This window comes from Oncorhynchus nerka, linkage group LG7, assembly GCF_034236695.1.
Source record: "Oncorhynchus nerka isolate Pitt River linkage group LG7, Oner_Uvic_2.0, whole genome shotgun sequence".
Lineage (NCBI taxonomy): Eukaryota > Metazoa > Chordata > Actinopteri > Salmoniformes > Salmonidae > Oncorhynchus > Oncorhynchus nerka.
The window spans coordinates 6,472,650-6,488,348 of record NC_088402.1 but is presented as its reverse complement, the minus strand read 5'-3'; the positions used below and the strand labels follow the sequence as shown (position 1 = coordinate 6,488,348).

Sequence of the window (15,699 nt, the reverse complement as noted above, 5' to 3'; positions counted from 1 at the left end):
CCCCTTTCCCTGGAGGTCTGACCAGACACTACAACTACGGAGACAGACAGGAGGGCCATTAGGTACATCACGATGTAGTAACCCCTTTCCCTGGAGGTCTGACCAGACACTACAACTACGGAGACAGACAGGAGGGCCATTAGGTACATCACGATGTAGTTGGACTGGTTCCCCTGGAGGTCTGACCAGACACTACAACTACGGAGACAGACAGGAGGGCCATTAGGTACATCACGATGTAGTAACCCCTTTCCCTGGAGGTCTGACCAGACACTACAACTACGGAGACAGACAGGAGGGCCATTAGGTACATCACGATGTAGTAACCCCTTTCCCTGGAGGTCTGACCAGACACTACAACTACGGAGACAGACAGGAGGGCCATTAGGTACATCACGATGTAGTAACCCCTTTCCCTGGAGGTCTGACCAGACACTACAACTACGGAGACAGACAGGAGGGCCATTAGGTACATCACGATGTAGTTGGACTGGTTCCCCTGGAGGTCTGACCAGACACTACAACTACAGAGACAGACAGGAGGGCCATTAGGTACATCACGATGTAGTTGCAGTGGATTCTATTTCATCACGCAGGAATTATCTGTACAGTTCAATGAGATGGGAAAGACATCTTCCATCTACTGGCAACAGTTTAATCTGAGGAAGGAAATAGAGCTACTCCCAAATATTTAAAATGGGAAACGATTGTGATTCTATAAGTAGAGTCGGAGTCCTCCATCGGGGTCTAGAGAGGCAGTAAGGCTGATTTGGTTAGACTCATTTCAGAACTTGAGATGGGAGCTGAATTTGTCTATGATCTGCAGAGCTTTCGGGAGGGATTGGGATACGTTGTCTAGATATAGTCAGGTATCGTTGGCGTGTAATTACACGACGTCATCCATAGAAGTGAGAGATATGATTTCTTTCGATTGTCGAATCACCTGGGCCTAAAAATAGCAGAGGATAGATGGGATCCCCTTTACTGCTACTACTAATAGTTATTATGTTATTTTAATGGCTGAGGGATTGAAATATAGTTCATATATAGTACATACAGTACCGACCAGAGATATGACCATTCTAGTCTATCAAAAGATATGACCATTCTAGTCTATCAAAAGATATGACCATTCTAGTCTATCAAAAGATATGACCATTCTAGTCTATCAAAAGATATGAACATTCTGGTCTATCAAAAGATATGACCATTCTAGTCTATCAAAAGATATGACCATTCTAGTCTATCAAAAGATATGACCATTCTAGTCTATCAAAAGATATGAACATTCTGGTCTATCAAAAGATATGACCATTCTAGTCTATCAAAAGATATGACCATTCTGGTCTATCAAAAGATATGACCATTCTGGTCTATCAAAATATATGACCATTCTAGTCTATCAAAAGATATGACCATTCTGGTCTATCAAAATATTTTTCTGCGTTGATATAAAGAACTACCCAAGGAGCTTTAGTTTCTGATTAATCATGTCAGATATTTAATAGAAGTTTATCCGAGGTTAATTTTTTGCCAAACCCACTTTGGTCCAGGTGTACTAATTTCAGAAGGGAAGGGGTACCTAGTCAATTGTCCAACTCAATGTATTCAACTGAAATGTGTCTTCCACATTTAACCCAACCCCTCTGATCTGAGAGCAACAACAGAATTCTAGAAATAACACATTTTGTATAGAGGAGACATTTCCTAGCATTTGATGTTAGCTGCATGTGTCACATAAACTCCACTAATTACAACCAGCTTGGTATGGATTGTTTTAAAAATAGCGATATTTGGGAGATGAGTTCCTTTTCAAATAACCGAAAGTGAGAGGTTGTAATCTGAATAAAAGGGAGAAGGTCATTACTGAACACGGGGTGAGTCATTCTCACTAATCTACTAGAGAACCAGTTCTGATTTAAGTACGTCTTCTGTATGACTGAAACCTTTAGTGAGGTCATAATGGTCGAGTGCTTTAATATTTAATCATTTCTGCCCTCCGACTTCGTATTCATTACACACACAGTCTGTTTAATTTAGTCTGGCTTGCCGTTTCAAATAAACTGAATATTTTTTGCTTGTATGGTTTAAAAAACAAGTTGTTATGTGCAGGCAGGTCCGTAGGTAAACTGGGATGTGATTTTTCCATAAAGAGACAGGTAGTGTCTTTTCCATGGTAAAAGAAAGGATCATGTTTATTTTCTTTAACTGTCTATTAAAATGTATTGTAGTGAAATGATTTGTTTCTTTCTGGAAATGAATAGCGAGTTTGTCCACTTCGCCGTCGGACCATTTTATTGGTAAAGTAAAAGGTGTATTTTTTAGTGATCCACTACGTAATATAGTGCACTAATCCAGAGAGGATAGAAAATGTATCTAGATCCTCTATGAGGCTGTGGAGGGATTCTAATTCTAAAAGTATCTAGATCCTTTATGAGGCTGTGGAGGGATTCTAATTCTAAAAGTATCTAGATCCTCTATTAGGCTGTGGAGGGATTCTAATTCTAAAAGTATCTAGATCCTCTATGAGGCCGTGGAGGGATTCTAATTCTAAAAGTATCTAGATCCTCTATTAGGCTGTGGAGGGATTCTAATTCTAAAAGTATCTAGATCCTCTATGAGGCCGTGGAGGGATTCTAATTCTAAAAGTTTCTAGATCCTCTATGAGGCTGTGGAGGGATTCTAATTCTAAAAGTATCTAGATCCTCTATGAGGCTGTGGAGGGATTCTAATTCTAAAAGTATCTAGATCCTCTATGAAGCTGTGGAGGGATTCTAATTCTAAAAGTATCTAGATCCTCTATGAGGCTGTGGAGGGATTCTAATTCTAAAAGTATCTAGATCCTCTATGAGGCTGTGGATGGATTCTAATTCTAAAAGTATCTAGATCTTCTATGAGGCTGTGGAGGGATTCTAATTCTAAAAGTATCTAGATCCTCTATGAGGCCATGGAGAGATTCTAATTCTAAAGTATCTAGATCCTCTATGAGGCTGTGGAGGGATTCTAATTCTAAAAGTATTTGATCTTCTATGATGCTGTGGAGGGATTCTAATTCTAAAAGTATTTGATCTTCTATGATGCTGTGGAGGGATTCTAATTCTAAAAGTATGTAGATCCTCTATGAAGCTGTGGAGGGATTCTAATTCTAAAAGTATGTAGATCCTCTATGAGGCTGTGGAGGGATTCTAATTCTATAAGTATCTAGATCCTCTATGAGGCTGTGGAGGGATTCTAATTCTAAATGTATCTAGATTCTCTATGAGGCTGTGGAGGGATTCTCATTCTAAAAGTATCTAGATCCTCTATGAGGCTGTGGAGGGATTCTAATTCTAAAAGTATGTAGATCCTCTATGAGGCTGTGGAGGGATTCTCATTCTAAAAGTATGTAGATCCTCTATGAGGCTGTGGAGGGATTCTCATTCTAAAAGTATGTAGATCCTCTACGAGGCTGTGGAGGGATTCTCATTGTGGATTTAAAAGAAAACATGAATCATCAGCGTACGGTGACACCTTTGTTTTGAAGTCCCAGATAAAAATCCAACCAGGAAGTGCCCCATTTTTTGAAAGCCCTGCATGCCAATGACTCCTTATATGGCTGTGGAGGAGCTAGGAGTCAGCTTACGTTTTCCACGTTTTCCCCAAGGTGTCTGCAGCATTGTGACGTATTTGTAGGCATATCATTGGAAGATTGACCATAAGAGACTAGTGGTCGCTTGGTGTCCTCCGTCGCAAATATTGCGTAATCTCCAGCTGCAGTATTTTTCCGTTTGCCTCTGATGACAAACCGACTGCTAGGAATGATTTTTCATCGAATAGAATTGTGAAAAACACCTTGAGGATTGATTCTAAACAACGTTTGCCATGTTTCTGTCGATATTATGGAGCTAATTTGGAAATAAGTTTGGCGTTGTGTTGACTGTATTTTCGTTTTTTTTCAAACGTGATGAACAAAACGGAGCTATTTCTCTTACACAAATAATGAACAATGAAAAAATGAACATTTGCTATCTAACTGAGAGTCTCGTCATTGAAAACATCCGATGTTCTTCAAAGGTAAATGATTTTATTTGAATGCTTTTCTTGTTTTTGTGAAAATGTTGCCTGCTGAATGCTAGGCTTAATGCTATGCTAGGCTATCAATACTCTTACACAAACGCTTGTGTAGCTTTGGTTAAAGCATATTTTGAAAATCTGAGATGACAGTGTTGTTAACAAAAGGCTAAGCTTGTATTTGAATATATTTATTTCATTTCATTTGCGATTTTCATGAATAGGAAACGTTGCGTTATGGTAATGAGTTTGAGGCTATGATTACGCTCCCGGATACGGGATTGCTCGACGCTAACGTTAACAGCTAACATTTCAATGTCCGTAATAAATTGGTACAGTGCACTTGTAACGTCGCTGCACAGCTATTTTCAGGTTTCTCCAGAGATGTTCGACCGGGTTCAAGTCCAGGCTCTGGCTGCATCACTCAAGGGCATTCAGAGACTTGTCCCGAAGTCACTTCTGAGTTGTCTTGGCTGTGTGCTAAGGGTCGTTGTCCTGTTGGAAGGTGAACCTTCGCCCCAGTCTGAGGTCCTGAGTGCCCTGGAGCAGGATTTCATCAAGGATCTCTGTACTTTGCTCCGTTCATCTTTCCCTCGATCCTGACTAGTCTCTCAGTCCCTGCCAGTGAAAAAACATCCCCACAGCATGATGCTGCCACCACCATGCTTCACCGTAGGGATGGTGCCAGGTTTCCTCCAGACGTAACACTTGACATGCAGGCCAAAGAGTTCAATTTTGGTATAATCAGACCTGAAAGTCCTTTAGGTATCTTTTGGCAAACTCCAAGTGTTCTGTCATGTGCCTTTTACAAAGAAGTGGCCTAATTTGTGGAGTGCTGCAGAGATGTTTGTCCTTCTGGAAGCTTCTGCCATCTCCATAAAGGAAGTCTGGAGCTCTGTTAGAGTGACCATCTGGTTATTGGTCACCTCCCTGACTAAGGCCTTTCATCCCCGATTATATAGACAGGTGTGTGCCTTTCCAAATCATGTTCAATCAAGTAATTTACCACAGGTGGACTCCAATCAAGTTGTAGAAACAAGGATCATCAATGGAAACAGGATGCAGTCTCAAACAAAGGGTCTGAATACTTATGTAAATATGGTATTTCTGTTTAGTATTCTTTCCTTTCTTCTATTCTTTCCTTTCTTCTAAAAACCTGTTTCATTTCATTTCATTTTCATTTTCATTTTGTCATTATGGGGTATTGTGTGTACAGGATGCCTGTTTCTTTGTGCTTATCTCCACCCCCGTCCAGGTGTACTGTTCCAAGTTATCCCCTGTATATTTATACCTGTGTTCTCTGTTTGTCTGTTGCCAGTTTGTTTTGTTCGCAGAACCTACCAGCCTTTTCCCTCTTGCTCCTGTCTTATCTTAGTTTTCTACTTTTTCCCGGATTTGACCCCTCTGCCTGACCAGATCCTGAACCTGCCTGCCGTCCTATACTTTTGCCCCACTACTACTCTGGATAACCGACCTCTGCCTGATCCTCCACGGATTATCGGAGGAAGTAAAGGACGAGCTTGCAGCCTGGGAACTACAGACGGATCTCGACTCATTCATCGCTTTAATGATCCTGATCGATTGTCGGCTATGGGAACGTAGAAGGGAGAAGAGGTCTGATTGAGGTAACACTCAAGGATCCTACCTTGCATCTGATGATCTCCGGAAGTCCCCAAGAGGATACGAGCTTACCCGAGTTCCTCCAAGAGCCTCCCACGACTGCCGATTCACCTATTCCCAATCCGATTTAGCTCAGCAGGGCTAGGCTGTCTCCAGCCGAATGCGTACGCAGAGTTTACAGCCAAAGTTGTCTGTATCATGATAGTGCCGGTCATTTTGTATCTACCTGTCCCTACAAGAGACCTAGTTCCTTCGTTGGAGTGAGTACTCTGCTGGGTCTTAAAGATAATGGTTCTTCTCCCCTTACTCACCCCTCTCTCCACGCCATCCTGCTGTGGGGCGACCAGTCCAAGTCTCTCCAGGTACTCATCGACCCAGGGGCCAATGCGAGTCTTTTGGATGTTACTCTGGCATCCGAGCGGGTCATCCCCACCCCTCTCTATTCTCATGGATGTTAGAGCGCTGGATGGATAGGCCGGGTCACCCACCATACCACCCCCATCCACCTATGAGTGTCAGGGAACCACAGCGAGACGATCCAATTGCCCCGGACCTCTCCACCAGCCCCGAGGTGGACCAGTACCTCCGGGAGGGGTTCAGTAACGCCCGGGCCCCTTCGCTTCCGCAGCACCGACCGGTATCCAAGAAGGTCAAGCCCGCTCCAAGATCGTTAACCCCTCTGTATACTTCCTACCTTTCCTGTGTCTAGATTTAAAAACTTTACAGCCCTTTGTCTCCTGAATTCCATGACATTATTTTATATTATTTTATAGTATGAAGAATACAATTGAACAAAGCTGAATAAAATATAAATATTTTCTCCAAATGATTTGAGGGAATGTGCACATGCTGTGTTGAGTGATTAACAAAGAAATAAGTACTCCTGTATACTTAGAGTTATTAATGTAACTTTAGTTGTTCTACAAACGTTGGGCAATATGTTTAGATTTTTAATACATTGTAAGGCTGCATGATGAGACTAATGATGATTTTGAAAAAAGTAGCTTGAAAGGCATGAGCTCTGCTTTGTTTTTTTTTTTGTGCGGGCTGTACACACTTCATCAGTCTCTCATTCACAATTTGACAAGCACTTGATAATGCCTCGAATTTCACTGCGGCGTCCCCTTTGTGGCCGTAATGCACCCTAAAAATAAAAAAAAATCCATGCCTGAAGTGTCTCTCACTCACATGGCTCTCCGTCACGTGATTTTGTTCGTCAGTCGACAAGATGAGTAGGCTGAACAAACAGTAAAAGCTCTAGTCTATGTCAACCTACTGTACTATCCCCCATGGTCCAAAAGTTGATCTATTCTATTCTATTCTATTCTATTCGATACTGTGCAAGGCATGAATATTCCTAACATAGTCTGGGACAACCACTAGAATCAAAACAACTTTTTTTATGCAACAGATCAGAACGTTTAGCTTAAAATGTTGCTAAACGATTATGCTATTTTTCACATTATAAGCACAGCAATGCGCACCTGACAGTATAATAAGTGTGAATGTTCCATTAGCGGAAAACACCATTATCAAAAGTGACCGCAAATGTGATTATGCATGTAATGCTTTTATTATAAATGTGCATTTTTATGGTGAAAATTAACTTCCCCAAACATGAAACTCACACGCTGCTTATGTATGGCAGTTAGGCTCTACAACCCTTGTAAAGTGGATTAATGTGCTTCATTTTAATAAGTTATTTGGCCACTTTAGCTGTGATTACAACCTTATTAAAACATATAGGCTTATGGGCTAGGCTACATGAGGTGTGGGACTGATTCGGAAAAAGTTGCGAAATAAAAGGCATTGTTTCTTATACTGGGCATCATTCACAAGTTATAATATATAATTCACAAGTGAAAGGCTAATATTGTCACCCAGCAGACTATTCTTGATTGAATCTTGTCTTTACATATACTATACAATATATGTGTGAAATTTGTTTTGATTTAGAATGGACCATTATCATGCTCCTGTATCAAAACAGGGGCAGTAGGAAATAATAATACATGTATAAAATACTTAAATAGTGAATGGAGCTTTTCCCCTGGTTTATTTTCATACCAGCCAGGTAGGTTATACTACTGTTGTAAATACAAGCAATGTGCTTAATGTTAGGACAGTTGAGAAGTAAATATAGTAGGCCTAGCCTATAGAAAGCCTAGCCTATAGAAAGCCTAGCCTATAGAAAGCCTAGCCTATAGAAAGCTGATGGGATCCTCCTCTTATTTTTTTATTTTTTTTCCCACCTTTATTTAACCAGGTAGGCTAGTTGAGAACACCTTTATTTAACCAGGTAGGCTAGTTGAGAACACCTTTATTTAACCAGGTAGGCTAGTTGAGAACACCTTTATTTAACCAGGTAGGCTAGTTGAGAACACCTTTATTTAACCAGGTAGGCTAGTTGAGAACACCTTTATTTAACCAGGTAGGCTAGTTTTTTTATTTTATTTTATTTTCTAGTTGAGAACCTTTATTTAACCAGGTACCAGGTAGGCAAGTTGAGAACAAGTTTATTTAACCAGGTAGGCTAGTTGAACACCTTTATTTAACCAAGAGTTGAGAACACCTTTATTTAACCAGGTAGGCAGTTGAGAACACCTTTATTTAACCAGGTAGGCATGAGAACAATGACACAGAGTTGAGAACACATAACCAGGAGTAAAACAAAACCATAGGCAGTTGAGAACACCTTTATTTAACCAGGTAGGCTAGTTGAGAAAAAACCAAGTCTTTATATAACAAGGCCAGTTGAGAACACCAAATAGGAGGTGAGAACACCTTTATTTAACCAGGAGGCTAAAGTTGAGAAACCTTTATTTAACCAGGTGGCTGGCAAAGAAACCTTTATTTAACCAGGTAGGCTAGTTGAAAACACTTTAACCAGGTAGTTTTGCTTTATTTAACCATGTTTTTTTATTTTAAGAATTTAACCAGGTGCAAAGTAGAAATAAAAATAATGGCCAAGTGCAAAAGGAGCAAAATAAATAAACAAAATTAAATACAGTAAAAAAACACAAAAAAAAACAAGTTATATAAATTATAGGTGGGCTATGTACAGGTGCAGTAATCTGTAAGATGCTCTGACAGTTGGTGCTTAAAGCTAGTGAGGGAGATAATTGTTTCCAATTTAAGAGATTTTTGTAGTTCGTTCCAGTCATTGGCAGCAGAGAACTGGAAGGAGGCGGCCAAAGAAAGAATTGGTTTTGGGGGTGACTAGAGATATACCTGCTGGAGCGTGTGCTACAGGTGGGAGATGCTATGGTGACCAGCGAGCTGAGATAAGGGGGGACTTTACCTAGCAGGGTCTTGTAGATGACATGGAGCCAGTGGGTTTGGCGATGAGTATGAAGCGAGGGCCAGCCAACGAGAGCGTACAGGTTGCAATGGTGGGTAGTATATGGGGCTTTGGTGACAAAACGGATAGCACTGTGATAGACTGCATCCAATTTGTTGAGTAGGGTATTGGAGGCTATTTTGTAAATGACATCGCCAAAGTCGAGGATTGGTAGGATGGTCAATTTTACAAGGGTATGTTTGGCAGCATGAGTGAAGGATGCTTTGTTGCGAAATAGGAAGCCAATTCTAGATTTAACTTTGGATTGGAGATGTTTGATATGGGTCTGGAAGGAGAGTTTACAGTCTAACCAGACACCTAAGTATTTGTAGTTGTCCAAGTATTCTAAGTCAGAGCCGTCCAGAGTAGTGATGTTGGACAGGCGGGTAGGTGCAGGTAGCGATCGGTTGAAGAGCATGCATTTAGTTTTACTTGTATTTAAGAGCAATTGGAGGCCACGGAAGGAGAGTTGTATGGCATTGAGATGGCGTTGAGAACACCTTTATTTAACCAGGTAGGCTAGTTGAGAACACCTTTATTTAACCAGGTAGGCTAGTTGAGAACACCTTTATTTAACCAGGTAGGCTAGTTGAGAACACCTTTATTTAACCAGGTAGGCTAGTTGAGAACACCTTTATTTAACCAGGTAGGCTAGTTGAGAACAAGTTCTCATTTGCAACTGCGACCTGGCCAAGATAAAGCATAGCAGTGTGAACAGACAACACAGAGTTACACATGGAGTAAACAATTAACAAGTCAATAACACAGTAGGAAAAAAAGGGGAGTCTATATACATTGTGTGCAAAAGGCATGAGGAGGTAGGCGAATAATTAAAATTTTGCAGATTAACACTGGAGTGATAAATGATCAGATGGTCATGTACAGGTAGAGATATTGGTGTGCAAAAGAGCAGAAAAGTAAATACATAAAAACAGTATGGGGATGAGGTAGGTAAAAATGGGTGGGCTATTTACCGATAGACTATGTACAGCTGCAGCGATCGGTTAGCTGCTCAGATAGCAGATGTTTGAAGTTTGGTGAGGGAGATAAAAGTCTCCAACTTCAGCGATTTTTGCAGTTCGTTCCAGTCACAGGCAGCAGAGTACTGGAACGAAAGGCGGCCAAATGAGGTGTTGGCTTTAGGGATGATCAATGAGATACACCTGCTGGAGCGCGTGCTACGGATGGGTGTTGCCATCGTGACCAGTGAACTGAGATAAGGCTGAGCTTTACCTAGCATGGACTTGTAGATGACCTGGAGCCAGTGGGTCTGGCGACGAATATGTAGCGAGGGCCAGCCGACTAGAGCATACAAGTCGCAGTGGTGTGGTATAAGGTGCTTTAGTGACAAAACGGATGGCACTGTGATAAACTGCATCCAGTTTGCTGAGTAGGGTGTTGGAAGCAATTTTGTAGATGACATCGCCGAAGTCGAGGATCGGTAGGATAGTCAGTTTAATTAGGGTAAGCTTGGCGGCGTGAGTGAAGGAGGCTTTGTTGCGGAATAGAAAGCCGACTCTTGATTTGATTTTCGATTGGAGATGTTTGATATGAGTCTGGAAGGAGAGTTTGCAGTCTAGCCAGACACCTAGGTACTTATAGATGTCCACATATTCAAGGTCGGAACCATCCAGGGTGGTGATGCTGGTCAGGCGTGCGGGTGCAGGCAGCGAACGGTTGAAAAGCATGCATTTGGTTTTACTAGCGTTTAAGAGCAGTTAGAGGCCACGGAAGGAGTGTTGTATGGCATTGAAGCTCGTTTGGAGGTTAGATAGCACAGTGTCCAAGGACGGGCCGGAAGTATATAGAATAGTGTCGTCTGCGTAGAGGTTGATCAGGGAATCGCCCGCAGCAAGAGCAACATCATTGATATATACAGAGAAAAGAGTCGGCCCGGGATTTGAACCCTGTGGCACCCCCATAGAGACTGCCAGAGGACCGGACAGCATGGCCTCCGATTTGACACACTGAACTCTGTCTGCAAAGTAATTGGTGAACCAGGCAAGGCAGTCATCCGAAAAACCGAGGCTACGGAGTCTGCCGATAAGAATATGGTGATTGACAGAGCTGAAAGCCTTGGCCAGGTCGATGAAGACGGCTGCACAGTACTGTCTTTTACCGATGGCGGTTATGATATCGTTTAGTACCTTGAGTGTGGCTGAGGTGCACCCGTGACCGGCTCGGAAACCAGATTGCACAGCGGAGAAGGTACGGTGGGATTCGAGATGATCAGTGACCTGTTTGATGACTTGGCTTTCGAAGACCTTAGATAGGCAGGGCAGGATGGATATAGGTCTGTAACAGTTTAGGTCCAGGGTGTCTTCCCCTTTGAAGAGGGGGATGACTGCGGCAGCTTTCCAATCCTTGGGGATCTCAGACGATACGAAAGAGAGGTTGAACAGGCTGGTAATAGGGGTTGCGACAATGGCGGCGGATAGTTTCAGAAATAGAGGGTCCAGATTGTCAAGCCCAGCCGATTTGTACGGGTCCAGGTTTTGCAGCTCTTTCAGAACATCTGCTATCTGGATTTGGGTAAAGGAGAACCTGGAGAGGCTTGGGCGAGTAGCTGCGGGGGGGGCGGAGCTAGAGGCCATAACTCTATTTTCTCCCGCAAATTGCATAGCCTATTGACATGTTGTGCAACATGAGTTTATGGGCTCTCATGATGTGTTTGATTAGATTTACCATAACATTTGCATTGATGTCAGAGTGATTAGAGGGACAATAGAGTGCTGAGTACCAGGCAGTTAACAAGTTTGGTAGGCTACTAATGACCAATCAGCAGCATCAGAGCTTTGCAGAAGCCTAGTTACTGTGACTAAACGTTCATGTGGAATTTGACTGCCTTCATGACTCGTGACCGCCGGTGTGGCGGTAATACGGTAACCGCAACAGCCCTAATCACAACACTGAAGAGTAAGGGGCCTCCAATTTTGTTTTAATGGACTGGATCTTTATATTTACGACTTTGGATCCTGTTTCAGTAATAATGATATCAGACCTTCTTGTTGAGTGTCGTTTAAAACATGCTAAATACGGGCCTCTGAATATATATATATATATATATTTTTTTAAAGGAAACATTAAAGCAATACATCTTGTGGCTCTTTATAAAAGATTCATAAATGAAAAAAAAAAAATAATAATAATAATAAATAAACAGAAATAACTGTTATCATTAGATAGGCGTAGATAATTGTACAACATCGATTTGGGACAATGTTTTGTGCCTGTTTCAATAGAGAGTTGTACACTTTTGATTAAGGGTTATGAGCTCGAGCGCCAGACATCAACAAGGTTGTAATCAGATGTCGGAGAGCCTTGGTTGTCTGTAGATTGTAGTCGGTCTCATTACATTTTGTCCCACATGTCCAGAATGGCATTCATGTCTGTCCCAATAAGCAGATGGAATTCAGTTCATTCTAACAATATGTTATTCAGAGAATAGAACATCTAGGATCATATGAATTTGTAGACTACACATTAACGAAAGGCAATTTTCTTTCCATTATGGATACATTTTAAGGAAAGTGATTCTACCATCTTGGTCGTCACCTTTACCCAAGACGGTGATTTAGAGTTTCTTATGTATATTTATGATTACACCTTTAGTTGTGTTTGGTGCTGATGAAAAAGCAGACCGTTTCTATAAATGGTTCTCTATTCTATATGCATCCTTTTGGAACTGTGCTATGTCAACATGGTTCCCGTGGAACAGTGCTATGACAACATGGTTCACTTGGAACAGTACAATGTCAACATGGTTCCTTGGAACAGTACTATGTCAACATGGTTCCCGTGGAACAGGACTATGTCAACATGGTTCCCTTTAGAACAGGACTCTGTCAACATGGTTCCCGTGGAACAGTACTATGTCAACATGGTTCCCTTTAGAACAGGACTATGTCAACATGGTTCCCTTTAGAACAGGACTATGTCAACATGGTTCCCGTGGAACAGTACTATGTCAACATGGTTCCTTGGAACAGTACTATGTCAACATGGTTCCCGTGGAACAGTACTATGTCAACTTGGTTCCCTTGGAACAGTACTATGTCAACATGGTTCCCGTGGAACAGTACTATGTCAACATGGTTCCGTGGAACAGTACTATGTTAACATGGTTCCGTGGAACAGTACTATGTCAACATGGTTCCCGTGGAACAGTACTATGTCAACATGGTTCCCTTTAGAACAGGACTATGTCAACATGGTTCCCTTTAGAACAGGACTATGTCAACATGGTTCCCTTTAGAACAGTACTATGTCAACATGGTTCCCTTTAGAACAGGACTATGTCAACATGGTTCCCTTGGAACAGTACTATGTCAACATGGTTCCCGTGGAACAGTACTATGTCAACATGGTTCCCGTGGAACAGTACTATGTCAACATGGTTCCCTTTAGAACAGGACTATGTCAACATGGTTCCCTTTAGAACAGGACTATGTCAACATGGTTCCCTTTAGAACAGGACTCTGTCAACATGGTTCCCGTGGAACAGTACTATGTCAACATGGTTCCCTTTAGAACAGGACTATGTCAACATGGTTCCCTTTAGAACAGGACTATGTCAACATGGTTCCTTGGAACAGTGCTATGTCAACATGGTTCCTTGGAACAGTGCTATGTCAACATGGTTCCCTTGGAACAGTACTATGTCAACATGGTCCCGTGGAACAGTACTATGTCAACATGGTTCCCTTTAGAACAGGACTATGTCAACATGGTTCCCTTGGAACAGTACTATGTCAACATGGTTCCCTTGGAACAGTACTATGTCAACATGGTTCCCGTGGAACAGTACTATGTCAACATGGTTCCCGTGGAACAGGACTATGTCAACATGGTTCCCTTTAGAACAGGACTATGTCAACATGGTTCCCTTTAGAACAGGACTATGTCAACATGGTTCCCTTTAGAACAGGACTATGTCAACATGGTTCCCTTTAGAACAGGACTATGTCAACATGGTTCCCTTTAGAACAGTACTATGTCAACATGGTTCCCTTTAGAACAGGACTATGTCAACATGGTTCCCTTTAGAACAGGACTATGTCAACATGGTTCCCTTTAGAACAGGACTATGTCAACATGGTTCCCTTTAGAACAGGACTATGTCAACATGGTTCCCTTGGAACATTCCTGTAAAATAAAAAGCAGGACCCACAGGGAAACCCACCAATTGGCCCCTCCCATTCCATCATCCAAAATGATGACCTACCATCAGTGATTCCCAGGTCCACAGAGCTGCTCTGGTGTTGTCTGGGCCGTCCCAGGGCAGGCTGGCCTGTGTTCTGGAAGTAGGCATCCTGGGTAGACTCTGTACTGCTCTGAGCCCTCACAGAGATCGTAGGCTTAGACATACGGGGAGGGAGAGGGGGAGGGCCAGCCTTACGGTATGGGATGACTGGGGAGAGAGAGAGAGAGAGGAGGGGGTGATAGAGGGAGAGAGAGAGGGGAGAGAGAAGGGGAGATAGGGGAGAGAGAGAGGGAGAGAGGAGAGAGAGAGAGAGAGAGAGAGAGAGAGAGAGAGAGAGAGAAGGGAGAGAGGGAGAGAGAGAGAGAGAGAGGGGTGATAGAGGGAGAGAGAGAGAGAGAGAGGAGGGGGTGATAGAGGGAGAGAGAGAGAGAGAGAGAGGAGGGGGTGATAGAGGGAGAGAGAGAGGGGAGAGAGATAGATGAGGGGAGATAGATGGGGGAGAGAGAGGGAGAGAGATAGATGGGGAGATTGAGAAAGATGGGGAGATAGATGGGGAGAGAGAGGGGAGATTGAGATAGATGGGGGAGATAGATGGGGAGAGAGAGGGGGAGATTCAGATAGATGGGGGAGATAGATGGGGAGAGAGAGGGGGAGATAGATGGGGAGAGAGGGAGATAGATGGGGGAGATAGATGGGGGAGATAGATGGGGAGAGAGAGGGGGGAGATTGAGATAGATGGGGAGATAGATGGGGGAGAGAGAGGGGGAGATTGAGATAGATGGGGGAGATAGATGGGGAGAGAGAGGGGGAGATTAGGGGAAGAATGGGGGAAAGAACTGGATAAATAGTTCATTTCTGAATCTAAACAAGCCTTTATTGTACAATGACACCAAAATCAACAGACAGACAGAGAGACACTATGAGGTGAGGTACTATGAGCACAGTCCTCTGTCTGTCTGTGGATACACACGGTCCTCTGTCTGTCTGTGGATACACACACAGTCCTCTGTCTGTGGATACACACGGTCCTCTGTCTGTCTGTGGATACACACACAGTCCTCCTCTGTGGATACACACAGTCCTCCTCTGTGGATACACACACAGTCCTCTGTCTGTGGATACACACACAGTCCTCTGTCTGTGGATACACACACAGTCCTCTGTCTCTGTCTGTGGATACACACACAGTCCTCCGCTGTGGATACACACACAGTCCTCCGCTGTGGATACACACACAGTCCTCTGCTGTGGATACACACACAGTCCTCTGCTGTGGATACACACACAGTCCTCTGTCTGTGGATACACACACGTCCCTCTGCTGTGGATACACACACGGCCCTCCGCTGTGGATACACACACGGCCCTCCGCTGTGGATACACACACAGTCCTCCGCTGTGGATACACACACAGTCCTCCACTGTGGATACACACACGGCCCTCCGCTGTGGATACACACACAGTCCTCCGCTGTGGATACACACA

At 43.0% G+C, this 15,699-nt stretch overlaps 1 protein-coding gene across 1 annotated transcript in view; it reads right to left on the bottom strand.

The window, feature by feature from the left end:
• The window catches only part of dlgap3 (discs, large (Drosophila) homolog-associated protein 3), a 55,182-nt gene that overhangs the window by 14,472 nt on the left and 25,011 nt on the right, over positions 1-15,699 (bottom strand). The window contains exon 5 of the mRNA XM_065020125.1: positions 14,235-14,420. Coding sequence (XP_064876197.1) covers positions 14,235-14,420 — 186 coding nt within the window. The remainder of the gene's footprint in view (positions 1-14,234; positions 14,421-15,699) is intronic.